Consider the following 27,153-nt stretch of genomic DNA (forward strand, 5'->3'; position numbering starts at 1 on the left):
TTTTCACGTTTTATTCTACTACGACATAAAATCTGTCAGAAAATATCCCACTTGTTATTTTTTATTTTTAAAAAGGCAGTTGCTAACAAGTGGTTATATGAGACCACGGAGATTGTCGGGGACGTTCAACTCACCAGTCCACCTTTACAGCCTCGTTGTGTTTCTACTCACGCTCTTTCAAACTGTCACTAACTTTCTAAGTTGGCTTTTTGTCGAAGGTACCAGAGTGATGCTAACTTCAGGTTGGACTACTGCACCACCCTTTACTAAAAAGAGAGAAATAATTGTGATAAACATACTGTACAGCTGCAGTGCATTCTGGTCCGTTTTCAGCCTCTGCAGGTGTATAAATTGGTCTTTGTGCCTCTCTGTGTGACTGGTGTAAGATGGCAGCTCTTAAAAAACAGCCCTTTGATTCTCAGACACTGACACCAAACCTGACATTTATCGTTGACGTTTCAGATCACGGAAACTCTCTCTGCTGTCAAACCATCTTTTGTATCTGCTGGAAAACTCGAGACTTGAACGTTACACCATCTCTGTTTGTTCATGAGTTAGAAAAACTGACCAGACTCGACCCCAAACTGCACTGTACGCCACCGTTAGCTGATGTAAACATGTGTTTCAGGATTAAGATGTTTCCATTAACACTTTATCTGAAGAAGCACACAAAGACAAAATATGAATATTCATAGATGCTGTGAAGTCATCAGATGAAATATTCAACACATTCGGGATATTCAAAGTGTCTCCTAATGAAGGGGGCAACATTGCTGGAGTAAATCAGAGACCTGGAGGCACTTCGTGAATCTAGTTCAAGATGAGCATTAATTCAACAGGATTATTTAGAATTCATGTGGCGACAACAGCCCCAACACTCGCACACACACAAACATCATCTTCATTTTTCCTATTTCTATTAAATGCTTCACAAAAACACACCGCGCTTTCTCATTTAAACACCTTGACCTCTATTTTCCTGAAGGTGCCGAGCCGGTGAAAACAGAAATGCAAAAGCGACATTTTCACTGGAGGCAAGTTATCTTTTTTTTGGTTCTTGTGCCACATGGGGTGAAGAGCATTTAAACTATGAAAGTTTCCAGAGCTATTGTACACATCCTGCAAATCAGGGAGGTGCTCTACGGAAAAACATTTAGTAAGTGAAGAGGTCAAAGCATCTGCAGCTTCCCTACAGCACGCACATTATTTTCTGAGCTCTTTCAGTCACAGACTTTTCGCCGTCACAGCACGAGGAACAAACAGACAGAATAAATGTCTCATGAAAAGGAGGAGAAGTCGTCAATTATCAATCAGCACACCTGACATGACAGGAGACAACACACAGAGCATTAACTAAGGATATGCTCACTTTCAGATGTTTCTTTGAAAATGCAACTTTTCAAACATGCAGCCTGGAGAGACATGACACAGATGTGCAAAATTAAAGTCCCTAAAATTTGGTTTTCTGGCCACACTTCTCTGTGATTCTGTACTCGGGCACAGCCGAGCTTTGGGCTGAATGGTAAAGTCAGAAAGGCTGAAATACAGATGTTAAGTAAGAATCACGTTTATGTCTTAATGTGAAGATGAAGCAGGCGACGGTTTCCCTCAACAATCACTTTGTGTACAGCTGATAAATATATTCAACTTTATCATTTCAGAAATCAAGAAATACAACATGAAAAAACAAGAGCGCAGTTTGAATTCCACTCTCACTGCACATACTGTGGTGTTGAACGGCAGGTGGTTGTGGATTATTGTGTGATAATGCAGCGCACTGTTACGCACAGGAAAACATGATGATCATAATTTCTTCAAGACGTCCAAAGTGAATTCAAATTAAAAGGAGACACCATCTGCTGCCGCTGACAGTATATCTTGAGCTGCTGTATTCAGACTTTAATGTCGCAGACAACAACAGGTTTCCTCTGAGGAAATCTCTCCCTGCGTGAATGTGATCGGCCACGATTGTCACGACTTCTAACACGCCCATCTGTGATTTACGTTGGTGTTTTCTCTCTGATCCTGTTTCCATTTCCCTCAAACCACCATAAATAACAAGTTTGAGCACTAGAGCAGATACGCAGCAGAAGCGAAGACCGTTTCTTATTTCACACGTGTAAACTATGACCTTTACTTCAGTGATTATCGATGGAAAATCTGATTATGACCACAGGAATGAACGTGTGTTTTCACATCTCCTCGCCCCGTTCGCCTCATCTTTTGATGATGATGATGGAAATTCGCAAACACACAACGGACCTCTACAACTTCTGGGAGCTTCCCTCAGCTGCGGTAATAATTAATAATGAATTAAACCCATTTTCATGCCATAATCACCCTCCGCTCTTCCTGGATCCTCATGTGGTTTTTTTCTGCTGGCTCGGTGACCTTCTGCACATCACGTTCCAATCGATGCTCACTCTTACATAACAAACATCTGCTGTGTGTGTACATACACATCATAAAGATGGTGGGGGATCTAATAAATGAATAAATAAATAAATAAAGTTTCCTGTGTCATTTTCTCTTCCCCTCATCACACCCGCCGACGTATCATCCACTCCTCCATCCTGTACCTGTCGCCTCTCTCCGCTCCCTCCATCCTCCCCAAAACTCTCATCTCTCGCCCTCCTACTTCTTCCTCTAAACCCATCTCTCTCTCTCTCTCTCTCTCTCTCTCTCCTCTTTCTTCTCTGGTCCTTAGCCAATCAATTCTCCTCCACTGTTCCACCTCTCCCTCCCCCCTTCTTCTTCTTCTTTCTCTCTTTCTTTTCTCTTCTCTCGGCCTCCCCCCCCACTGCCCTACATTCACTCTGTTCTTTTCATTCTCTCCATTACACTTTCTCTCTCCCTCCCTCCCTCTCTCTCTCTCTCTTTGATATCCGGCACGCAAAATAGAGTGGAAATCAGAGGGAAGTGGAGGAAGTGTTGAGTTTGCTCCGGAATGACAAGACATAAAGGAGGGGATTTTGGGAGAGGCGATTAGCGGAAAGCAAAACAAAAAGTCCCTTGTCAATCTGGCTTATAATTCCATTAAAAATTGTACATGTGGTAGTTTACTTTGGGAAAAGCTCTTATAATTGGCCTCAGCAGTGGCATCTGTGTGTGTGTGTGTGTGTCTGTGTAAGTGTGTTTATCTACAGTTTTTTTTTCCATGTGCATGTGTACTGATTTTTGTCAGCGAGGATCTGGTGTGTGCTTGTGTGCATGTGTGTGTGCCAGTCTCAAGCTCCTGGTTTTGGCATCTCCAGCGCAGGTTGAGGATTTAAACAAAAGAAAAGGCGAAACTGGAGTCGGACCTGGCTAAGTCCTGAATCAACACACACATGTAAACACACACACACACACACACACATATACTTTCATACATGCACATGGTCGACACAGAAATCTGCGAACAAGTGTGTTATCTGTGCCCAAGGCGCGAGGGGAGGGCGGGGAAGAGATGGGAGAAGAAAGGGATGGGGGGGGTTGTGGTGCTCGTGCTCGTGCATGTGCGTGTGCACGTGGGGGTGGGAGGTGCAGAAAATGCAGGAGATAGACGAGGATGGAGGGGATGGAGGAGGGATAAGTGGATGATGAGCAGGAGTGACCGCAGCAGATGTTGACTGTCCTCTGTCAGCCAGCAAACATATTCGACACACTGCAACACACACACACACACACACACACACACACACACACACACAAATAAACAGAGATGAGCACAAAGAAAAAAAAGATAAAAAAATTGATAGAAGAAGTGATTCATCACTCAGTTACAGTCCACATTTCAGTTTTTCTCTGCTTTTTTTAAATTTTTTTTCCCATCTTTCGCCTCCTTCCAGGCTTTTTTCCTCTGGGCATGATGGGAGATGCAGCTGGATAACCCCCTCCCTCCCACATGCAAACACACACACACACACAAACACACACACACTCTCTTTCTCTCTCTCTCTCTCTCTCACTCCTCTCTCCCACACTCTGTTCAATCTGGCACTGAGGAGGGGTAAACAAAGGAGGAGATCTCATTTGGTTCCTGAACTGTTGCAGCGCTCAGTGCTGCCACACACAAATTTCTCTCTCTCTCACACACTCACACACACATATACACACATACGCACACACACACACACACACACAGGGGTATTGGCAGGAGAAGACCCTGAACAGTCCAGGACCGGTCTGGACTCACACCTGCCAGCACTGACAGAGCAGTGCTGAAAGAAGAAGAAGAAGAAGAGGAGGAGGAGGTGATACGAGTGGAGAAAGGGACGAGGGTGAGGAGGATAAGAGGAGTGTGTCGTTTCGTGTTCTGCTGAATCCCCCCTACCCCAACCCCACTCCTGGATCGAGCCCACAGCTGACGATGGAGAACACATGAGGAAGAGAGAAAGCTGCAGGGATGCTCGTGGGGAAAAAAATGCTGCTGAGTAAAGTTTGTGGATATTTCTAGAGGGAATTTTTAGCCCTTGAACTTTGGGGAGGAATCAGCGAGGACTGTGTGCAGACTGCAACGAGGGAAAAGGTGAGTTCAGTGATTTTCAACAGCAAATTATCAAGGAGTTACTGTTTTATGGTGCCTTGTGGTGCTTCCTCAAAATGAAAAATACATAGATAAGCTCTTATTTTGAAGGTAAAAGCATGTTTTGCACTCACTGTTTATTCTCAAAAAGGTAAAAAAGTCAGCAGAGTCAGTTTCACATTTCTGTGTCAGACAGCTGATACTAAACATTTAATCTGCTCTTTTTAACGTTAAAAAAAGTCGGGTGATGTGGTGGACAGTGACTCTGCCCTCTTTTCGTCATTGATTCTATAAGTATGTAAGATCAATACAGCAGATACGCCATCTGTTTAAACATTCAGACTAAAATCAATGTTTTCTGAGTTTTTATTGGAGCCTGCAGCAAATCGGCTTGTTTTCGAGTTATTATTGTGGCGTTGTTGCCTCGGCAAAAGGCAACTTCATGAAAACTGAGAGTAACTGAGAATTTTTTTGTGTGTTTGTTCATGTTTGTTGTCATAATTCAACCCTGCTCTTCCATCTGTCTCCAAACTCGACTCCTTCCTGTTCGAAAGCCTGCAGGTGGGACTTTGGACAAAAGGGCTTTTCCCAGCAGCATGGCGGCCACCATCCCTTCCTCCTGCCATCTTTTCCTCTCCTTCTTCTTCTCCCTCCTTATAACCCAGCCTGCCCTCACCCAGGACCCGCCTGTCACCACGATGACGGTGACCAAAGGCGACCCGTTCATCGTCCCCACCACACTGGCCAACCAGACGACTCCCAGCTTCGTGGAGACGACCCAAAACACCCCTCTGGAGACGGGGTTGTCCACGCCGACGAGCGGCGGGGACGCGGACGATGAGGACGTCCCCCCGGCTGGCGGGACCCGTTGCCAGGGTTACTACGACGTGATGGGTCAGTGGGACCCACCGTTCAACTGCAACGCCGGCGTCTTTCTGTACTGCTGCGGTACCTGCTTCTACCGCTTCTGCTGCCAGTTCCGCCAGCAGCGGCTGGACCAGAGCATCTGCTCCAACTACGACACGCCCATCTGGGCCAACACCGGCAAGCCCGTGGCCACCATCACCGAGGGCCAGGGGGACCAGGACCGGGACCGCACGCACCTCATCGTCTACATCATCTGCGGCGTGGTGGCCATCATGGTGCTGGTGGGCATCTTCACCAAACTGGGCCTGGAGAAGAGCCGCGGGGGGAGCGGGGGAGGAGGAGGAGGAGCGGGAGCGGGACACGCTGACCTCAACTCCAGGTGAGGAGCATGATGATGATGACATGCTGATGACGTTACTTATACAGAGTAGATAGAAACAAAGAGGTGGACGAAAGTGAGAGTGAGAGTGTGTGTTTATGAATGCACAAATGTGTGTGTACTTGCATGCGCGTGTTTCCTGATGCATTGCAGGGAAGTTGGAAAGTTGAAAATTCTGACTTCATCTCCAGAAGACCAAGAAAAAAAAGGAATAGAGAGAAAGAGAAAAGATGCAGTTTCGTGAACACGCTAACACACAACCTGCTGTCTTGGAATTTACAACTTCCAACTCTGAATGTGTACTCGTAGGCCTACTAACACGTGTGTGCATGTGTGTATGTTTGCTTGCACGTGTACGATTAACCTCTAAGCCTTCTCTAACAACACATGATCAAGTTTGACCACCTCACTCCAACCTGTTCAGGTGTTTTTCCAAGCTTTGTCAGAGCAGAACAAAGAGTCAGAGAGAGAGAAAATCTGAATAAGGTTGCTGTTATATTTTAAAAGCTGAGAGTCTGTAAATGTTGTGTGAATGGGACTTTAGCAACCATACACTCATATAAATCATGCCCTTATTTTGCTTTTGCTCATCATTTTTTTCATGTTTCTAATTTTGCTTTTTTTTGCTTTTCTTTTATTTCTTTGTGCTTGTGTCTTTCTTTCTCCTTTTTTTCCATTCATTATTTTCTTTTTCATATAATTTTGTACTCCACCCCTTGTGTACCATTTGCTTTGCTTGTAAGCATGACTTATATTTGAAATAAACAAAAAAATTGAAAAAAGAAAAAAATCGACCAAACAGTTTTTGCTGCAGTAGCTGTTAAGTGTTGAGTAGGTGCTTTTTCCTCCTGTCACGTGTGCGAGGTTTTACAACGAGCTCAAGTCAAATCACTTCTTACATGTTTGGACTGAGCGAGAAATAATTAATCAGCCAGGCTGTCGTCAAATTCTGTCTCCATTAGCTGAGAAACAGATTGTTTCCCACGTTAATGAACACACAACTTGTCATAGAGAAGATGTTAGACGTTCACAGCCTGGTTACTTCACCTCTCTCTCTCTCTCTCCGGATACACTTGCAAGCATGCACACACACATGTAAACACACACTCCCGCTGCTGTTGGGGTCAACTACGTGGTCTGGTGGGGTTCAATCCGTTCGCCTCAGGAAATCGATTACAGCAAACACACATCGCACGGCATGGGCTCAAATCTCCCAAACTACCCGACGCTCGTTAGCTGCCTCTCCACGTTCTCTTCTTCTATCTCTTCTTTTTGTTCTTATCTCTCTGAGCTTCTAGTTTTTGATCCTCGCATCTCACCATTCGCCTGTTCTTTGTCACAAACCACACTGCTGATGTTTCTTTAAGTCTCCTTCCTCAGCCCGTCCTTCCTTCTGTCCCTCCTTGTCCAGCTATCATTCCTCCTTTTTGCTTTCCTTCTCCCAGCAGCCTTCCTCTTTCCTTCCTTTCCTTTGAGGCCCAATTTCAACCACACATCTTTATCCAATCCTCTCTTTTTCACCTTTCTCGTCTCACCCTCTCCTCCCGTTGCTTGCTATTTATTTTTTTAAGTTGGTGTCTCTTTGCATCTTAATTGAGACACACAGACAGCGACACTCTCCATCGACCAGCAGCTCGTGCTCGCATGTCTCCCCATTAACCTGAGCCGCCAAAAACTCATTCGGCGGATAACACACAGCCAGGATTAATATTTCCTGCAGGGTAGCACCTCACTGAAATAGAAACACTCCCCGCTGCATAAACACCCTCCCTCTGTGAGCCCAACTCGACAAGATTACCGCTCCTCCTCGAGATTAAACAAATTTCACAACGATTACAGCTTTACCGTTTCTGGACTGCTCTGCCTGCATAGCTCGTTTGGTTATTAGCCCGCTGACATAAATCCCTGGTCCAAAAGTGTACGTGCAACTAAGACCTCGTGCACTGTGTGAGGTGAAATGCATAAATATGTAACATACACCCACTCTCTTTAGGGTTGGGATGTTAAAGTGGCGAAGCACAAAAGGGCAACTTTTACACTTTGCTCTCACGCCATCTGCACCTATCAAACTCTCGTCATGCACCTTCTCTTTCTGTCCTCCCCACCATCTCAACATCCTGCAAGCAGAGGGTGATTAACACCCTGAAATCCCACCAGTTCTCCCAAATCAGCTTTGAAACTTGAAATCCAAAGTGATCCTCCTCTCAGATTACCCTCCTCCCACACACACACACACACACACGCACACACACACACACACTCTCACACCTTCTAATACATCTCCACTTCGCCGCCAACCACACCAGGTTCGGTGTGTTTGCAGGCTGCACTAATCCTCAGCCAACAAAAGGGAGCGGAGAGCGCCGCCTTAGGTCACACATGTCACGTCTAATGAAAGACCTCAACCGGAGAGGGGCTGGCTTTACACCGAGAGAGTAAACAAACACCGATGACCTTCACGATCTTACACACTCACACATCTGCACGGACGCACGTCTGTACACGCTCGCAGTGATTTATAGTTCAATTAACAGCAAGAATGATAGTGGTGGCATTTAGGTTTTGCGTGAGCACGGTCCGGATCGACCACGGCGAGAGGTCAGGATAGCCAGGAGTGCAGCGCAGGCGTCCGCCGAACACAAGCACGAGAGGCCAAGGACCCAACATGGTGGCAGCTGAGGTCACATGGTTCAAACCGAGAGAGAAGCGTGTGCAAATGCGGGGCGAGTGCGAGCGAGTGCATTCATGCGTGGAGTGTGTGTGTGCGTGCATGTGCGTGTCCAGCTGCAGTCAGCAGGGAAACCTCGTATCTCCGATTATTAGACAAACACAGAGATAAAATAGTCAGATGTGAAATTATACATGAAGCTGGTAGATGAAGCGACGAGGATGTTTGTTGACTTTCTGGAGATAGAAGGTTTTCATCTGGCATCAGCTGCTACATGCAGATGGATCTGTATGTTTGCATGTCATTTATCTCCACTGTGTGTGTGGTGTGTGTGTGTGTGTGTGTGTGTGTGGTGTGTGTGTGTGTTTGGGCTTTTTAGCTGCCATGTTATGTAATGAAGGGCACTGCCATTTACTCTGACCTGATTTAAGGCAGACAGATAAGCAATACTCGATACAGTGTGGGCATACGTATGGACCGCCACTGCACGCAACAAATGGTTATCACTTTTCCATTTCACTCTGTCTCTTTGTCTTTCATACACACACATCATCATGACACTGGGGCGCAGTGTCATGGTTTATATTTCAAGGGCGTTTTTTTTGGCCAGTTGATGTGATTTGTTGGGACAGTTTGGAGCTTTTTGAGCAACTAGTGCGATTTTATTGAGCTCTGAAATCACACGTGACTTCAACAGAGCAACATTTAAAGACTTAATTAAGGTAAAAACTTCCTTAAACGCTTTATAAAATCAGTAAAAACAACTCTGGGCAGACAAGTTTCGCTTTTGGCTGCTGTACATACACATCTAGTACAACTTGTGTTCACTTTTTGACAGCTTTTACACCATCTTGATGACTCATTAGAAAGTGAGAAACTCGTGACCCTTTATAATGACATGACCACAAACTTAATAACTTGTTAGAAAGTGATTAAGTCCCTGCTGATGCAAGAAGAGTTTTTAATCAGCCTGCATTTATACAAGTTAGCAGCACATTAATAGAGGCTTCCTCCATTACACCAGTCTGCAGTTTCATATTGTAAATAACAATTAAAACAGTAATTTGAATAAAATTGTCCTCTGAGGGAGGTGGACGGCAGTAATAGGGGTCTGAGTTAAGTTGTTAATAAATGGATTTTGTGGATGTGCTGCAGCTGTTGAACACTAACCGGAAGAGATGAAATGACAAAGCAAATTCTGCTTGAAGATACTGTACATTAGCTTTAGCACATAGCATTGGTTGCACAAATGAACAATGATGTAAAAATACAAGATAAGTCATAGTACAAGTCGATATTGGATTGTACAAGTGCACGTTATTATAAGTTTGATAGTTATCTCATCACAATATCATGTGAATAATGTGTAATGTAGGTGAAAACAGTCAAATGGGCACGAAAACGCTCTGCAGTGAAGTGAAATCCAGAAAAAGTGTTAATTAATAAACAGAAGAATTTATTTTCCAGAGCATTTTCACCACTCACGCTTAATTTCACTGACGTTTTGTAAACTTTTAGCATAGTTTTGCCTGCTCCTGACATAACCCCATGTACACTCTGATGAACAGCATCATATGTGCACATTAACATACCTGATCACTCATTTCACTATCCTGTTTTCCTCTGATGAGCTCCTCTGCCCTGTTGTCGCTAGTTTCACTGTGACTTCCTCTGGTCTTCATAGAGAGAAGGAAAAAAAAAAAGACACTGCAGGCATGAGGCAAATCACACCAGCGTGATCCCTAAATACCTGCCATGTGAGAAAATATATTTCCACTAAGAAGCTGAAAAAGACAGGAAGTTTTCATCAACTTTTCCTTCCTCTCTCGCTCCACTTTCTCAGCTCCCCTCCATCCCTCCTGCCTTCTGATTACCTCCAGGGTTGAGCTGTCACTGTCGATCACCTCTCACCTGTCACCAAAGTGTGTGAGTGTGTGTGTGAGCCCGGCTGCATCGCATGTATGTTTACAAGCAGACGTGTTAAAGTGCACACACATATGTGCCTGCGTCACTCGCTTGCCTCAGTTCCTCCCAAAGTGAAAGGACATTTAAGTCGACAGCTTCCTGTCTGTATCAGATGTGACAATTTACACCCCCCAGCTGCTTTACCTTCCTCTCTCCTCCTCAGCCTGCGGGCGGTCACTGGCACGCACACACACACACACACACACACACACACACACACACACTTAAATGTGGGTCAGCACCCACTGACTCAAGGGTTTGGCTTGTGTGCTGTTTTTGTGTTTGTCTTTGCAGTTGGTCTGTTCATCAGGGTAAAGCTAAAATGGTTGACATCTGAAAAGTTGAAAGACTACTTGTAGGCTGCATTTCAAATTTTTACGTATATTGATTCCAAGATGAATATTGTGTCTGTCACAGTCAAACCCATATCAGTCAAAAGTGAAGTTCATGAAACCAGCAGACTCACAGTGAGCTGGCCCCTGCAGCTCCTTTTCATCCCTCTCCCAAACCTCTAATGGGCCATCTGTCTACAGCTTCAAACAGCATGACAACCAGCTAAAATCGACTGAGATAACTGTGTAAACTACTTGAAAACTTGTAGCACAGAACTGCATTTCTTCCATTTTAAACGTGGCTGAATAAAGAAAAATCACCTGGAGGCCACCCTGCCAGAGGGAAATGCTACAAGTTAGCTTGTTAGCGCGAAAACAAAAACCCACTCGGACGCTACACCTGCATAAAACAGATGAATGATAACACAGAAAACTATATTTAAGAACTGAAATATTACCTCAGGAACTTGTTTTTATCATATTCGTGAGAACTGAAAAAAAAAGAAAAACCACATGGCTGCAACTGTGCTGGTTAACTTGTTAGCAAGTTAGCATGAAAACACAAATACTAATTTTGCTGCTTGTATTTAACAGCTGAAAAATTAGCCAGACAACCATTAGCTAGTTGATAAATCACCACAGAGAGGCAGTTATATGCTTTAAGGATAGCTGGGGAGAAAAAATGTTAATTATTTGGCTAGAGCAAGGAAAAGACTACAAATTAGCTTGTTAGCACAAAAACAAAACCACTCAGGTGTCTGCTAATTGCACCTAATAACTTAATAATAACACAGAAAACTACCATATGTAGCTTCTGATAGGTAAGTGATCATAGACCACATTATTTAATTATGTCAGAAAAAAAGAAATAAATTACAGACAGTGCCATCTATGCTTGGAGGAAAGGCTACAAATTAGCTTGTTAGCACAAAAACAACACCACTTGCTACCTGCACGTAATAACCCAGAGAACTACAATATGTAGGCTTTTTGATGGTAATTGATAATGATAGAACAACATTATTTTCATTTTGACTAAAAAAAGAAAGAAAAATTACATATGGTGCCCTCTGTGCTTGAGGGAAAGGACACATATTTGCTTGTTTAGCATAAAACCACTAACACACACACTGTTAACAGCTGAACAATAACCCACATTTAGCTATGTCTCATAATTAATCCGATTTGTCATGCACATTATAATCACAGCTCTCTCTTAAGAAATTAACAGTCAGATAAATGTGGGTGTCAGTACCCCCACCTCCATATTTTTATGACAAAAAAGCACATAAGGATGTTTAGTTTCATTTATCCAGGGTACACATAAATTGTCCAGGCAGAAAAGTTTCTGTCTGTCAAAACCTGTTTTTTAAACTTAATGATATACAGACTGATTTTAGAGCAGCACTTTTACTCTCTTCATCAGCTCAGCTGTAACTTTCCATTATTTTGAGAAGCTTGGGCGACTTCTTATGTTGACTTAAAACTAAAGGTTCATTCAAATGCCTATAATGCTCATGAGACAAACCACTGCAGAAACACAACACTGCTTTCATGTCCTTGTGCACGAATGTGTGTATGTGGTGTGTTTTAAGATGTGCCTTGTCATCTCCTCACTCTTTATCAGTAAATCGTCAGTGACAGCAAAGCTGGTTTTAACTGTAACTTAGATGAAAAGAGAGAGAGATGAGTGACGAGGGAGTCAGTGACAACTGAGGGGAGACACAGAGATTGTGACACTGAGACGTCGGCCACAGTTGTCTTCTCTTTCAGTGGATTATCTAAAAGTTTTATACAAATACACTTAAAATTCTGAATTTACTAGAAGCCCTGAGATAAAACGACAGCACATTTGCAGCATGCATCCACATGTGCAGTTACAGGATCAATAATATGTGCATTACAGCATTAACAGAACATGAGGATGAACAGGAAACGTACTGTGAACGTGTATGCAGGCCTCACTGTATTCAGGACATTTTGCATCAGAACAGTCAACGTAATGCTGCAGAGAGGCAGGCAGACAGGATTTCTCTGTTCAGAGAGTTACTGTAATGTTAGTTGTAACTAATCACAGAGTGGGTGTTCTGATCTGGGAGGGTAATTGATTGTTAAAGGACATTAGCAAAGTCTCATCTCACTGTGGTTGTAATGTGATGGGAGAACATGGAGGTACGGATGGCGTCACAGATCTCAGGCACATCGCTGTTGCGTAACATGATACAGAGCAAGAAAAAACAACGCCATAAGAGAAGTAACCTGAAGATAACTCATGCTGTATATCCACAGAGATCAAGAACAATATGGATTTATTTTGTTAAAATAGTTCCCACTGATGTTTTTCTAAATTGCACAACAGCTGAAAGCAAAAGCTTTAACTGTTTAAAGAACTAGTCACAGTGGACACTGCCTGAGGAACGTCTGCTGAGCTCTGACCTAACCAGGACTGGATAATGCAATGTAGGGAAGTGAGGCTATTTTTGTAAACATTTGTCTGACAAAGAGAGAAATGTGAGAATTGGTTGAATTCTTGTAATTAAAGATCATAAATTCCTGGAGGACCAATTATAGTCATGCAAATACCAGACAAACATTAATACAAGATGACAGAGAACATTTTTGTCTACGATCCCCACGATACATGCAAGATACAGTCTCAAAACTTTACAGTTGTTTATTAAGAGTCAAAATGAAGGCTGAGGGGAGACGACCTGATGGTCGAATGTTTAGGGCTCGTACCACGTGGGCCTGAGCGCCCTGAACAACGAGCTCCGGGCTCGACTCCCAGCCAGCTGCATGTCATTCCCCTGCTCTCCTTCCCTGCATTTCATGTCTATCTCCACTGTCACTATCAAATAAAGACATAAAAAAATACTTTAAAAATTCAAGGTTGAGTTCAAGGCACCAAAAGATGGGTATTAACAAATCCGCACCTGTTCATTCATAGTAGCACTGTTTTAGATTGAATTATTTCCACCCACCACAGACTATTTCTGTCAATCTACCCCACACTGCGAGTCTTAATCTTTTAACCAGCTGCACGGCCATCTTCGCTCTTTCAAAGCCAGCCGCAGAAACTCTCATGAAGCTCAGCCAACGCTCCATAAACACTACATAGCCCGGAGACAGGTGCAGTTTTTGTTGCAGATTAAAAGTCTAAATCAGCAAGTTGTTTGAGCGGCGAGCCAAGAGAAGAGTGCATGGAGGCCCGAGGCGCTGCACGGCAATGAGTCAGAGAGGGGATGAGGAGCAGAGAGAGAGAGAGACTTGGAGGAGAGGAAGACAAACGGTATGGTTTAAAGAGGAGGGCGAAGAGAAAGAGACATATTTAGGGCTGCGTTTAGGTGAGGAGGGGGCAGACAGAGAGGAAGAATGAGACTGAATAGAACAACAAATTGAAAACTGAGCAAAGGAGGAGAGAGAGAGATTGAAACTGTGCAGAGAAGGAAGAAAGATCAGGAGGCGTTTAAAGTCTTTCTGTTGTGTGATGCAAATGTTTAGAAGGGGACAAATTTGCACATCATAATCTAATACGCAATTTCACAAAGACACACACCGTGGCACAGTGTGTATAAAAGGATTCACAATAAGGTGATTAAGATCTGAATTGATTTGAATGAATGAATATAATTTTCTGTTACAAAATCAGATCCCATAAATAGAGTGTAACTCAGTAATTCAAGCAGTTTCAAGGTTTCAAAGAGGAAATCCAAAACTGCAAGAGCTCGTTAATGTGTCATTTTTTTAGGGGCTAATTTTTGTTATAATTTACCTTTTTGGCGTTTACCGTTAAAGTGGCGATAGACAATCTTCCCCCCTAGAGTTTCCAAGTGGTATTAATGTTGGCAACCTCTGTCACAAAGAAGAATGTAGTGAGTTTCACCTCTGCTCATTTTAGAAAGGCCACCACCAGGAAATGTGTTATTTGTTTAGACTAACAAACAGAAAATTTATCTTTTGTTTGTTTCTGGCTGTTAGCTGTAGCATTAGCAACATGGCTACCTGCTATCAGTCTGGCTACTGTCCTGACTGTCGGTTGTTTTAAACCCTCTCAAGTACCGGAGCTCGCTCCATAGTTGGAGAGGTCCATCCAAGGTTTACTCTTGTTTTACCACAGTTTCTATCGCCCTCCCTCTCCACCTTCTTTGCCTTCTTTGAGTAGAGTTTCCTAGTCACCACCATTTCCACTACCTGGGAAAGCTACCAACAGCTATCTAGGAAAACAGAAGCTCTGTCCTCTTTCTGTTTTGGTTTCACAGCGGCAGGTGCACCTCCTTTGTGCAATAAATCAAGCTTTCATTCTTCCTGTGAAAACTCACATTGGGTGGCAGCCAGAAGTGCACCATGAAGGCTTATAGTAAACCAATCTAAACACAGATGGTGTCGTTATTTTGTAGCGATTACATTGTGCAATCAACATTTACTTCATAAGGATAAATTCAAACTAAAAAAGTTGTCTATGGTCACTTTCAAGTTTAATTATCCCCAACATAGGATCAGAAATGCACCGTCTTTACCTCACAGAGTGTAGAGTGGATTACTCTTCTCTGGTAGTAAATATTAGGAGTCAAATACAAAGGTCATGCATGTAAAAGCATGCACAAACTGTACACACGTGCACCATTTGTCTACATGAAATATTTGTGGCTGATAAAACAAACAGCTTTATCATATCTGGCACCAAAACAGCAAACACGCCGTCAACAGAGTCCCTGCAGGAACCACTTTCTGGCATCTGCGACCCTGTTACTCACACACATCATCACACCTACAGAGAGTTTATAGATGATCAGAGGGCTGGCCAGAGGGACTCACTTTTCTATTTGGCAGGTTGAGTGCGAACAAGTTGCCCCTGGCTGTTGCTGTCCTGTCGGTCATATCCTTGTGTACCTGTGCATGTGTGTGTGTGTGAGGCAGAGGCGGCTAAACACACGAGCTTCGTTAGCAGAACAGAGGCACCGGTGTTTGAATTATTGATCAAGGGAGTGAATACCATCAACGCTGTACATTCAGCAAATACACAGGGAGAGGAAAAGTGTTTATTCAAAGTGATGAGTGTGTGTGTGAGACAGGAAGGGAGGTGTCATCGGCTGGGGTGGTCGGTTAGTGTTTATCCTCAGCTCATAGTGAGTTAATGAAGTGAATTAAACTTCCTAGTAGAAGGAGGAACAGGAATATGAATATATGAGCAGTGCGCTGTCATTACTTTGCATTTCTTGCATCCAGAACAAGAAGCCCCGAGTCCAAACACGACCATATTGCTAGGAAATCTTGCCCATATGTCGTGCAGCCAAAAAAGCCCCCGGTCACATAACAACTGACTGGAATTCATCCTAAAGGACACACTGAACAAAACACACACAGTTTGGTGATGAGCCACACTTCACTGAAATGTCTCTTCAGCAGGAAAAAACTGACACAACTAAAACCAGTAATTGGATGTTGGCCATAAACACTGTCAGACTGACGATAGAGTGCTGCAGGAATGAGTCCGAAAACCCAGAAATAAGTTTGAATATTTTGTTCCCTCGTCCCAAAGTCAATGGATTTTTGAAAAAATAAATGAATGAAAATCCCGTTGGCTTTTTTCGTGGGAACCAGGGTGATGCTAACTCTTGTGTTGGCTTAAAAAAAAAAAAAAACACCTGTAAACAGACTTAAGATCAATGCAGTTCTCCTTTAACTTTAGCAGGGCAAAAAGACTTCCTGAATTTATGGTCAGACGACACAAACAGTGGCCTCATATGTCCACAGTATCGGATTTCTGAGCAGTATGATAGATGAAGTGTTATTATCATGGTGACATGCTGCAACCTAAGTCACAAATGTAATAAATACAGATATATATATAACAAACAAGCACACTAAACACATCTTACTACATGATAATGAAGAATTTAGATACAGAAGAAGGACGAGTTCAAAACTGTCCCACAACAGGATCATCACAACGAGACCTCTGATGACCTAACACACACACTCACACACACTGCAAACATCAGATGTCGAATTACAAACAACAACCACCTCTTTTCACACACACACACACACACACACAAACAAACACACAGGTATAGGCAGGAATGAAAAAACACACATACACACAGTGAATACACTCTCCCCTGGGACGACAGGATGTACTGTACATACTGTACATGAACTGCCTGTGTGTGTGTGTGTGTGGTTTATGTGTGTGTTTGTGAGCAGGGGCTCCAGCTGTTGGGGAGAGCCCTCACAGAGGACCAATAAAACACATCTGTGAGGGGAACAGATGGTGTTTGTCTCTCTCACTGACCGAGCTACTCTAATGTGAACAATTCATCTCTTCACTTTTTATTTATTTCCAAGTTGCAGGATGATGTAAATTATGTTTTTTGTGACTTCTGGGCTTTTTTTTTTTTTTTTTTTTTTTTTTTGTGATCGATCATTTTTTTTTTTCTGTATTCATTCTTGTTTAGCTCAGAAATGGCTGCCAGAACGAGTTATCATCAGTTTCTTTTGTCATCATCATCTCTGATGTTTCTTGCTTTCCTTTTTCTCTTTTTTTAAAGAAAACATTTACTACTATTAGAAGTTGAGCACCAATTTACAGCCAGCGTGTGTGTGTGTGTGTTTGTCTCCAGGACGCTGACAGACCTGCTGAAGCAGCAGGGAGGTGAGGTGAGCTCGGTGGAAAACACCACGGCCAGTTCGCCCAGCGGAGGGAGAGCCAACGGCGTCTCAGCCAGGATTCTGCGCAGCAGGAGTGGTGAGTACTGAGAGACGATGAGTTCATCCACAGTTATTTATCCATAGTCTAAACCCTGGGGCTGGAGTGTTGTTTGAGTAACTCAGTGTCTTGGTGCTCACCTAAAACCTGCATTATCAGTTTGTTTCCACACAGCACAATGAATGCTGCCTCCACACGACAGAGTGTATTTACTGAACATAGAAGAGTCTGAGCTTGAACCTGTGCTGATGGATGACAGTTTTTTGGAGGGGTCAAACTCCCTTCTTTCCAAACAGCCAAACAATCCCCAGCTTTCCCTCTCTTATACTGTAAAGAACCACACACACACATTATACAAAGACAGGTGGTATGTGAGGAAAAACCTCCTTCCTTTCCTTTGCTTTGGAAAACAAGAAACACCCAGAGCTGTGACCTCCCTCTCGCTTCACCTCTCTCACACACACATGCTTGAACTTCATCTCACAGATGAGCTCTGGTTCGAACTCCCTCTAATGTGTCTTATTTAATCAAGGTCGCATCATTCATGCAGTTGAAGGAGATGAGAGAGTCTCGCTTCATTTCTCGTCTTAGATATGTAAACTAGGTGAGCTACCTTCAGATTTCTACACCGCCACTCGAGCCAGTTGATTGGTCCAAGTTGTCTGGTTTTTTAAACAGCCTGAACACTGCACTCAAACTCAAAATGTCTTATTATCATTCAAACTATGACTATTATAGCCTAACATCAGCTTTTTACTCCTGGTGACTGTATTTAGGCTTCAAACATCAGAGCAGTGGAGTTAATTTGTGGATATTATCTTGCCGAACAAAACACGTAAATATCACAAACGATTGCTGGTCACTGAGCTTGCATCTGGTTTCCTTTTAACAACGATGAATAAATAACCTAAAAAAATATAAAAATAAACAACTTTACAGAGCAGCATTTGTACTGGTTGCACACAAACCTGTATATATATTATTGTACATGAGGTTTTCAAGGTTTTCAAACTATGGACAGTGAGATTAAAATCTGGAAAACACTGAAAAGAATCAGACTCAACACAGAACAAAGTACAGAACATTTTAGATTTTACACTGACTAAGACGTTTTTCGGAGTGGGAGAGGACAGAGAGTGAACAACAGAGGATCTTCATCTGTAAGTAGAACACATGCTTGTTGCACGTGCAACACACCAATGCACCACACACACAGAGTATTTAATTAGTATGTTAATGTAGGCAGGCTGCAGCCCTACAGGCAGCATGTGCTGTTTTCTATACATTTTCTACACATCCAGATACACCAGCCTGGATGACACGGTTTTCAACCAAGCACTCCAAAGTATGAGTTAAGAGCAGGACTGTGGTCACACTTTAGTTTGGACTTATACAAAATACCAACTGACTGTGCTTGTGTGTCTGTGTGTGAGTGTGTGGATTAGTATGCGTTGGTGTGTGCTGGGCATGTGAACATGTGAGCGTGCACGGGCGGATGTGTGTGTGAGTGTGTGTGTGTGTGTCAGAGGGGAGGGAGAAGGGTGGAGTGTTTGATACAAGAGGACGCCTGCAGCATCCATCTCTCATATCTTACAATGTAGAATTTCACACACTGCTAATGACTTGATAGGACACACAGTATGTGGTGGACGCTTTAATGTTTAATGTAAAGTGTTTCATTGATCATGCACAGTATCGGTCGATCTCTGTAGCTAACATGATCTCTTGCTGGATGACTGTATGCGTGTTTGAATTAGCAGCTTGTTATGCTCTGCTGAAGATTTAAAAAATCTGCAGAACTTGTTACTGCTGCTACTTTTCAAAATAAAACGCACTGTGGCTGTCCACATAAAATATTTACTTTATGTCATGTCTGCTCATTTGGTATGGTAAGATTTATGCAGGTGTTTCCGTTTGGATTTGACTTGGGAAGAGCTAGAAAATTACTTGAAAACTTATTTATTACAAGTTACTAAGCAAAAGAATTTAGATGTCAAATTACTTTTGTAACTCAACCCAGTTACTTTAAATATCTCCACAGCCTTCACATCCATGTGTCATATATTCTGCATTAAACAGGTGTAGAAATAGGAAAAAGAAATGTGGTTTAACAAGCAGGCAGCCCACATGTTGAAGGTGCTCTGACCAGAAACATCTAACGTTAGCTTAGCCCTGTTGATTTCTAGATATAGGCTTACTACAGAGGCTAACATTAGCTCGCCAGCTAGTGAACCTTTGAGTGTACCCTGGACTTAAGTACACACAACATGTAAGTGGGGCTCAGGCTGTGGAGGTGGAGCGGCTCGGCCTCTAATCGCAAGGTCAGTGGTTCGATCCCTGGCTCCTCCTCCAGTCCATGTGCCGAAGTATCCTTGGGCAAGATACTGAACCCCACATTGCCCCCAACATATCATCAGTGTGTGTGTTAAAGGGCTTTATATGTAGAGTGTGTGTGAATGTGACCTGACGTGTAAAGTGCTGTGAGAGGTCGATATGACTAGAAAAGAGCTGTATAAGAGCAGTCCATTTACCATTTAATTACAACAACTTTGGTAGAAGCTAGTCACCTCTCCACACCTCCAGCCCCTGCAGTGCTAAGCTAACAGATATCGGTCAGCTGAGCTGAACTCCCGTTACCCTTGCACTATACTCGTCATTATTCAGTAATGAGTTACTGCCCAGCTCTGGATTTAGATCATGTACAAATGTTTTCTGTGCCCTACACTTCTCCATCTCTCCTCTGCTTCTGTCTCAGCCTAAATAATTAATGATAATGTAGGTTTTTTTAAATCACTTGTTTCCATTTGTTGCTGCCGGAGAAAAGATTCAAAAGTCTTATGTCGGCAGTTCGACAGTGTACAGAGAAATTTAAAATCTCCTACTGCTGAGAACCACCCACTGCTTATGGATTGACATGATGATCCAGCAGCTTCTCCTGAATGTTTTCCAAGTGCATGGTGAAGTGATGGAAGTGAAACAGCATGTGGCACAGTCTGTTGACTGAATTAAAACGCCATAAGTAAACGTTGGCGTGGGACATCAGTCCACTTCTTAATGTGAAGTGACAGTAGTGAAAGGCAGAGGGGACTTGGCAGAGAAGTCAGTGCTGGTGATGATACCTATTGATGCTAATGCGTTCCATATTTATGCACATTACACCCGATTCTTCGGCAGAGGAGGAAAATGTCCACTGGCTGTTTGTGGTCAATAAACACAGACAGCTAAAAAAAACAAAAAAACATGTTGTCCAGCAGACAGCTTTGTGCCAATAAAACAAAACAAAAATCCCTCAGCGTATCATGTGAACACACCATGACAGGTATTGTTTGAGAAGAGAAAACTAAAGTTACGGATGAGAACTTCGCCTGAAGACTGTCTGGTAACACGTCACCTAAAAACTGTCTACAAAAGTGTCTTTTTTGGTCATAACATGGTTTTCAGCAAACTCACAGGTTGACATTTGAGGGTCGACACATCAGTGCTTCAAATCATGAGTCACCTCCGTCTGTCCCAGATCTTCATCCCCCGTCCTGAACTCTGAAGGAGTTGCAGGAATCTTTTTTTTACTTTATTTGTATTTTTTTGAGGTGGGGGGACCAGGACTGTGAATGTAAGCTGGCACAACACTACGTGTCGCAAATGCAAAATGTAATTTAAAACGCTCCCTAATTGAGCCACAGGACAAAGTGGAACACTAAATAGATTGCCTGGGCAGAAAACAGATGAACTGTATTGGTTTTTCCATTGCAGTCAAGATGGCAGACAGCGGCCTTTGGAAAAAGTAATGCTCATTACCTACAGAGTAACTGATGACATCTGAACTGATTGGAGGAGAAGTGTTAAAAGGCAAACTGCCATTTTCTCTGAGGCTAATATTCAGTTTAAAGCAAAATTATGAAGAGAAGAAGCAGCAAAACATTGATTTTACAAATTAAAGGTTGATTTTAAACAATAAAACACACTCATGCTTCATTCACTAGACTCAGTTTTGCAGCCTTTAACAGACTTGCTCAGTCTGATATGACCAATCACTTCTGGCAGCTAATCTTAGCAAGTTTTAGATTGATTAATTAATTGGTTTGCAGCTTTGTGACTCTATCCAGTGGCTGTTTCAGTGTTAACAGCAGAACAAAGTTGTGTAGACTTATCTCTTGTTAAATGCTAAACATGTCTCTTTGCTTTCCTGTAAAATGTAGAAATATTTTTGATGACTCGTCTTGAACCCTCTCGTCAGATGTGATTGGGGGTGACCTGCCCATCATATAAAACCATTCAGGACCGTTAGCCAGTAAGTAGCCAGCAGCACAGAAAGGTGCCCACAGATGTGAGGAATCATCACTCACACTGAAGGGTTACTTCTGTTTCACTGCGACTTTGAAGCATGCAGATGTCAAAAAGTCAGTTTTTTTAGATTTACATGAGCTCTCAGCAGCTGATGTTAACTGAGGACAGGAGGCGAATATTTGGTCTAATAGACCCCAACAAACATGACTCATTGCGGAGAGAAAGCTTGAAGCAAAACGTGATGACCTATTTATCAAAGCCGACTGCAGAAGTAGCGTGAACCAGTAACAAATCACTCTTCATATCACAAATTTTACCTTTCCTTCTCTCGCGTCTCTCTGTTTTTCTTTTACCCGAGCTGTCGGAGGAGTTTGTCTCCTCCAAAAATGTTTCCCTGCATCCTCCACTATTTCCCGGGGTCATGAGAGGCAAACTACTTATTCTTGTAAATTAATGATCTCAGTATGAATCTGTGCTCCCCTGCTCACGTCACGTTGATTATTCTGACAAAAAAAGGCATGTGTACGGCCAACTCAGCAGATCGCACAGAGCAAGGATTATAAATACGTGGGGGTGTGAGATGGTTGTTTGTCTGCTCCAGCTCGAAACGATGATGCACACAGACTTTCACATGTGATCTCACTGATGACAGACGTGGTGCGCTCTCTGCTCTCTCGCTTTATTCTCGGCTCTTAAGTCTCCTTATTCGTACCATCACTCTCTCTCTCTCACAGACACACAGGGACCTTCATATTTCATCTTGGTGATGACAGACGCCATGCAATTTCCCCATGGCACTTAAGGCTCCTTTTATGTTATCGTTTCATGCACAAACACACACTCAGAGGTGCACATTTATACACAAAACACACACCATATACAGAAACATGTGCTGGCCTCTCTGCTTTTCTCTGTGTTTCACGGTCATGAACATGCACAATAGCACGCCAGTGGAAACACCAGGCAGATGGTATAGGTGTGTGTGTGTGTGTGTGTGAAGAGAGAGAGAGAGAGAGAGGAATCCCATCACATCAAAACCTCCTTTTAACTCCTCCTAAAAACTTCAACTCCTCTTAAGTTGCTGACCTGAAAATGAATCTGTGCATCGTTCTGCTGAGGCTCAACAAGCTGGGAAGTCACATATCTTATTGATAACCTCGTATTTTGCATGGTGAGAGAAAAACATATCCTTCCTTCTTTTCATCTCAAAATCTCCTAACAAAAGAATGCTTCATTTCTGCATGCCGTTGCTTTATTATTAATAATTCATGTCTTATTATTAATAGCAGACCAGGAACCAGCTGAGCATCTTAAAACAGCCTTTAAAATGATGGTTATATACTGTTTTTATATCTTGACTAAGAGGGCAAAAGTCTAAATCTAAAAACAGCTGCCAAAATTCACAGTAACTCCATATTTATTACCCCTAACAGCTCTAAAGTTTGATCTTTATGCAAAGAGGCAACTAATAGAAAGCCTAAGATGAAAAAAAAACAAGTTTTACCCTGATAAGACTGCATATTGTTAGATTTTGCACCAAAAAGAAAGAAAAATAAAGGTGGTGCTGCCTGTCTCCACATGCTGCAGGTAGGTTTCCCTCCACAGACAGATATCAGAACAACATCACACTGCTGCAACTCATGCTTCCACTTCTTTTCCTTTTATAATAAAGGAATTTCAAATTTATGCCAGTGTCCAGACTGAGTTTCATGCATGTCAAAACCTCCAGTGTGGTCTAATAGCATGAATTAGCAGCTAACTGAAACAGAGCTCAGTTCAGTCAGTTTACTGCGTTACTTCTAGAAGACGAGTTTCAGAAGAAGCATAATCACTACTTGTGTGATATTTACCTCCTCGTTAAGTGGGATACCCTGACACCCTGTAATATTAGTCACACACACCTGTGACCACCTCAGCTATGGACCGAGCCGCTCTCTTTGTCCCTCAGATCTGTTAGCTCGTCTCCACCTTCCTGCATCATTTAGACAGATGAAGCAACGGAGGCCTCGTCTTCGCCGTCCTACACCTTAATCACACGCTGCCTGCGATTCCCTGAGAGAGGAGATATTACGTAACTCATTAAGCAGCATTCCTGCCCTCTTGTTCTGCGCTTAAAAGATCCCGATGCCAGACGTTCACTTGGATGGTGCCTAATGGAAGAAATTAATATGTGCAGCCATGCTGGAGCTTTAAAATCTACAACCCCGTAGCAGAACCCCTCCTAATTCCCTCAGTTAGTGTTTTATGTATTGGTTTGAGCACACACACACACACACACACATACACAGTTACATACTTATTCCATTATGCAATCACTGAAACATTGTGCACTGAAAGCAGACGGACTCACTAATAGGTCTCGTTTGTATTTCTGTGTGTGTGTGAGTGGACGTAAGTGTTCATATTTAAGTTTTTCGTGTGGATCATTTCCTGTAAAGTTTCATAAGGTGTGTGGCTAAAAATAGTCACATTTTTGTTGATTTTTTTAGGGGTAATCTCATTGAACTGAGCAAAGTCTGTTTCGACAGAACTTAATTTCTTATTTTCTCCAAAGCTCAATGAAAAATTCAGTTTAAAATCTTTTTTGGGAGCCTGAGTGAGTGACCACAAACCTAAATTTTATGCTAATTCTGCAGCGGTCTGTAAGAGGGGATGGCAACGTTTGCACTGGATAAATGTCTTTAATCCAGTCTGTTTTCACATTCTCCATTACTGCTAAAATAAAATAAAATATGACACTGCAGGACACCCTGAGGAGGACAACCAGTTATTTTTCAACCAGAGATCAAAGCTAAGTGAAGTTATCAGCATCGTTGAACGAGCTGCTTCAAAGGACTTCCAATGAAAACCAGCGAATACACAGACCCAGTGCATCGTGATCTGTTGGTCATTTACTGTGGCTTTAAGGAGAAAAGAAAAAAAAATGACGACGAAGATGATGATGAGATGAAGATAGTGATGATGACGACAATATGAAAAGGACTCTTCTTCCTCATAATCCGGCTAATCTGTCACATGCTGAGAGGTCAGCACCACCACTGGATTACTCTGGATGATTTTCCTGTGTCTGCACACACACACATACAATTATCAGTGTGGTGTGTGCTGTAGTTTAAGCTGATTAGGTAGTGAGATGTTTCACATGTTGTAACGTGCATTGTGTGTGTGTGTGTGTGTGTGTGTGTGTGTGTGTATGTGTGTGTGCAGTGATTAAGGTAGAGGCTCAGAGTTGTAAGTGTAAATGTTGTTACTGTAAAGACTAACTCCTGACATTTCTCCACCCCTCTGGCTTCAGTATAATTTTCTCATTTATTCCACCAGAACATCCTGCCATCCTCTTCATTTCACTCTCTCTCTCTGTGTTTGGTTTTCATCTAAACCACACGACTAAATGTATGTGTGTGTGTGTGTGTGTGTGTGGTGATTAGCATTCAGAAGTTGTGCCGCGTACACCTCTTTCTTAGTGCTGACAGTCCACAGACGTGATGAAGCCCTCTGTCTTTGATGCCGTGCGTCTCTATGTGACACAGTATTTACACAAACACACACTCGTGCACAGGCTTGACTCGTGCACGACAAATCAGATTGGCAAACGTGTGAATACGCGTTACTGTTTCATTCAGTCATAAGATATGTCAGTTTAACACTGACACACAGAAAAAACACAATGCTAAATACAACTGATTTTGTTTCTTTTCCAAATGGCCTCGTAAAGCATGTTGTTCTGGGTGTGTGTGTCTGTGTGAACATTCGTGAGTGCTCCATGTGTGTCCATCCATCCCCAGGGCTGACATCAAGTGCGCTGGCTGCATCAGTGGACTTCATTAATGCTAACAGGCAGGGCTTCACTCTCTCAGCCAGTTTGTTCCATTGTTCATTAACCTCAGTTCATTTAGCATGAGACTGGCTGGCCCGTCTCAACCCAAAATCACCGGCCTCGGGGTAAACGGGAGACGCTTCTGTCAGCCGATGGTCTTTTTGCTTGTGAAAGTTAAAAAAGGACAGGTGCGAGGAAAAAAAGTAAGGAGACAGTCTGACAGCTTTGACAATCAGCTGTTCGCTTGGTGCACCAGGGCCCCCTGAAAAGTGTACTATCCGGGATTTGTCGGCCCCTGGTCCCTTGCTCAACAAGCGCGAAAGAGAGCAGTGGTGGTTGAGAGAATAAAGAGAAGGTGTGGCGTGATCTGGAGTGAGTGTCAAATACAATCTGCTCATGCTACCAGAAAGACTGACAAAGAAACAAAGAGAATGTAGAGCTTATATAGGCTGAGGAGCAGCTTATAGTACGCATGAGTTGATAAGAACTGCATCCTATGTCCAAACTACATCTGGAAAACCTAAATATGTTTTCACAACAACAACACAGAACAGCTCAGGCCCTAACAACAACAACACATTAATGAATGGAGACTAAGAAAAGGGTTCAAACAGCAGACACTTATGAAATCATGTCCTCACGGCGTTAGCGAGGAGAAAGCAGTGAATTGGAGACATATATTTTATTATTTTGACTGCAGCGGTTAAATTCTAAAGCAGAAATAAACATGCCCACACCTCCACGCCTCCTTCCTACCCTCGGTCAAACAGACACACAGACCTGAACTTACCCTACCCTCACCACTCTGCTTGTCGGATCATGAACAATAATATGAAACATAAACGATAAACATGCTCACTTCAATCAGTGATTAACCAGATGTGCAGGTCTGAACTTCTCTCTCAAACTTTCTTTTTTCTTCACATAACCTTTGGTAACTTTTCATATATAACTGAGTGCTACACCATGATTTACCTTGACGATTGCCTGAGAGATTGTCCAAAAGCACCGTTACTCCCATTTGTACGATTCATCACCCGTTCTATGACGGCAGGCATTTCTCACTGACTTTCACCATGGCCGTTCTGATCAGCTATACAGCAATGTCTTGTAGAAGTTCCCTGTTTATTAATACTTTCATAATTTCTGTCCAAATAGTGCTCACATTGGGTGTTTTCTCTACGGTGGCCCTGAAGGTCAAAGAACAACGACAACTCAGAAAACAAAATCAAAGTCTGAAAACGTATGATCAAATCGAAGACCAACTGACCATGAACACATCCACTGGATAAACTCTGAATTGACTAGAGTTCTGTCCAATCACAAAAAAGGGATGTTGTTCGTCGCTTTTCATAATCTGAAATGTCATTTTGTCTAGTGAAACGTTGTTTTGTTTTCGGAAACAATGTGTTTTCTGAAATGTTGTTTGCTTTTTCTGAATTGTTGTTGTGTTTTGACCCTCAGGGCCACTGTATTTCTCAAATAAACACGCATATAATCAGTTCATCACAAATCAAACAGCACACTGAAAACTTTGCACAGGTAGTATTCCAACGTGCCCTTGTTGTTTTGGATCTGTATCTGCGTCTGTAAGCAAATTATAATGAACTGACTGACTGTGCCTC

General features: G+C 42.7%; 2 protein-coding genes across 3 annotated transcripts in view; one reads left to right on the plus strand and one right to left on the minus strand.

Annotated features, from left to right (window-relative positions):
- Positions 1-27,153, minus strand: part of desi1b (desumoylating isopeptidase 1b) — a 55,081-nt gene that overhangs the window by 13,650 nt on the left and 14,278 nt on the right. The window lies entirely within an intron of this gene.
- Positions 3,911-27,153, plus strand: part of shisa8b (shisa family member 8b) — a 32,751-nt gene continuing 9,508 nt past the window's right edge. Inside the window, exons 1-3 of the mRNA XM_018685431.2 lie at positions 3,911-4,510; positions 5,062-5,753; positions 17,342-17,466. Coding sequence (XP_018540947.2) covers positions 5,104-5,753; positions 17,342-17,466 — 775 coding nt within the window. The 5' untranslated portion in view covers positions 3,911-4,510; positions 5,062-5,103. The remainder of the gene's footprint in view (positions 4,511-5,061; positions 5,754-17,341; positions 17,467-27,153) is intronic.

The sequence above is a fragment of the Lates calcarifer genome, linkage group LG23 (assembly GCF_001640805.2).
Source record: "Lates calcarifer isolate ASB-BC8 linkage group LG23, TLL_Latcal_v3, whole genome shotgun sequence".
NCBI classification, from domain to species: domain Eukaryota; kingdom Metazoa; phylum Chordata; class Actinopteri; family Centropomidae; genus Lates; species Lates calcarifer.